Genomic DNA, 1,427 nt, shown 5'->3' with positions numbered 1-1,427 from the left:
TTAGTTATGCATAAATAAATTTTAAATACTAATTTTCATGAAAATAGAATTGTATACTATCAGTATGATTTGATTTATTTTTGTTTGTTATTTCGTTCTCTAAAATATGTTATTTATAAATATTGTTTTTTTTTTATTTTTTCACATTTATTATTCTAACTATTAAAAAGCAATTTACATTTGTTCTAACTATTATATTAAATAGCTAATATTAAATATATTGGTAGCGTTGCTTAAAAATGTGATTACACAAATGTATTACCTTACCTGAGGAAAAGAGCATGATTTTGAATTATGTATTTTGCTGCAGAAGCGACTTTTTCTTCATCCTCAATGGATAAATTCTGAATACTCTTTGATCTCCAGACGAAATCTTTTAAATCAGGATTCTGTTCTGTTGACCTATCAGCATCTTTAACAGTGAGTAATGTACTCGGCAATTCTTTAAGATTATTCTGTTGTGAAGTTGGAAAAACTAAAGATGGAAATTCTAACAAACATTTTGAAAGATGCTTGAATTGGGCGACATTAACAATAATCATGGAGGCAAAAAGTGCATCGAAGGCACCAGCTTGACAAACTGGAATAAATGCAGAAAATGCTTGCTGTAAATAGCAAAGTTCATAAGCTGGACTGATTGAATAATCAAACGGATACCAAGATGGGGCCGGTAGTTTTCTGAAAGGACGGGTACCGTTTGAAGAATCCCAATCCGTAGGCGCACTTTGACCCAAGGGTAAAAATAGCCATTGACCAGCTGTAAACAGAGAAGGTAACCACAAAATAAGACACACAATTTTTGAGGTGCGTATTGATTTCTCTACAGACTCTAATCTCAAATCATCAAATATTTCATGCTTGACACAAAGATTCCACATTTCAAAAAGTCGCAAAGCCTTTCTTCTGTTGAAGAACATATAATACACTTTAATAAATACGGAATCAATGTAGAACGTCACTACAGCTGTTGTGGCAAGTTCTCCGAGATCGCTAAAACTATAACACAATTGGATAGTACCTACAATGCCTTGGATAGTGATTGGCAAAGCTAACAAAATCATCACGCAATAAGCTAAGAATTTCTTTACTAATGATGATGTCTTATTAGTATGAGGAATTAATCCAACATAACGAAGAAATTTTAGATTGAAGTCTAATGCAAGCTGCAAATTTGTTAGAAAGGATTTGCGGTTTTCTCCCGATATCTTCATTTCTTTCAAGCTATGTTCTAATAAATATTCTACAAATGTCAAGCACTAATCAGCCTGTTGTCTTATTTATGGTATATGACAACCCTAGTATTAAAATTTGCAGAAATAATATTTGAAAATTAAGCCACGGACACCTAAATAAACTTTCAACATACAGAACGTGAAGTCTACTTCGTTCAGCATCCAAACTTTAGTTTATAGTCATTTTGTACCATA

At 32.0% G+C, this 1,427-nt stretch overlaps 1 protein-coding gene across 1 annotated transcript; it reads right to left on the bottom strand.

Moving 5' to 3' along the window:
- Window positions 1–263: 263 nt before the first annotated feature.
- On the bottom strand, window positions 264–1,061 carry LOC145692107 (odorant receptor coreceptor-like). The gene has a single exon (XM_081767401.1). It carries the CDS (start codon window positions 1,059–1,061, stop codon window positions 264–266), a length of 798 nt encoding a protein of 265 aa, XP_081623527.1.
- Between the last annotated feature and the right edge of the window lie 366 nt (window positions 1,062–1,427).

The sequence above is a fragment of the Thermobia domestica genome, chromosome 8 (genome assembly GCF_964235325.1).
Source record: "Thermobia domestica chromosome 8, izTheDome1.hap1.1, whole genome shotgun sequence".
Taxonomy (NCBI): domain Eukaryota; kingdom Metazoa; phylum Arthropoda; class Insecta; order Zygentoma; family Lepismatidae; genus Thermobia; species Thermobia domestica.
Note: the sequence above shows the minus strand (reverse complement) of the source record. Positions and strands in the feature narration are given on the sequence as shown.

Excerpts from the sequence above, each read along its gene's own strand:
- LOC145692107 (XM_081767401.1), bottom strand. The coding sequence starts at position 1,061 with ATGATTTTGTTAGCTTTGCCAATCACTATCCAAGGCATTGTAGGTACT.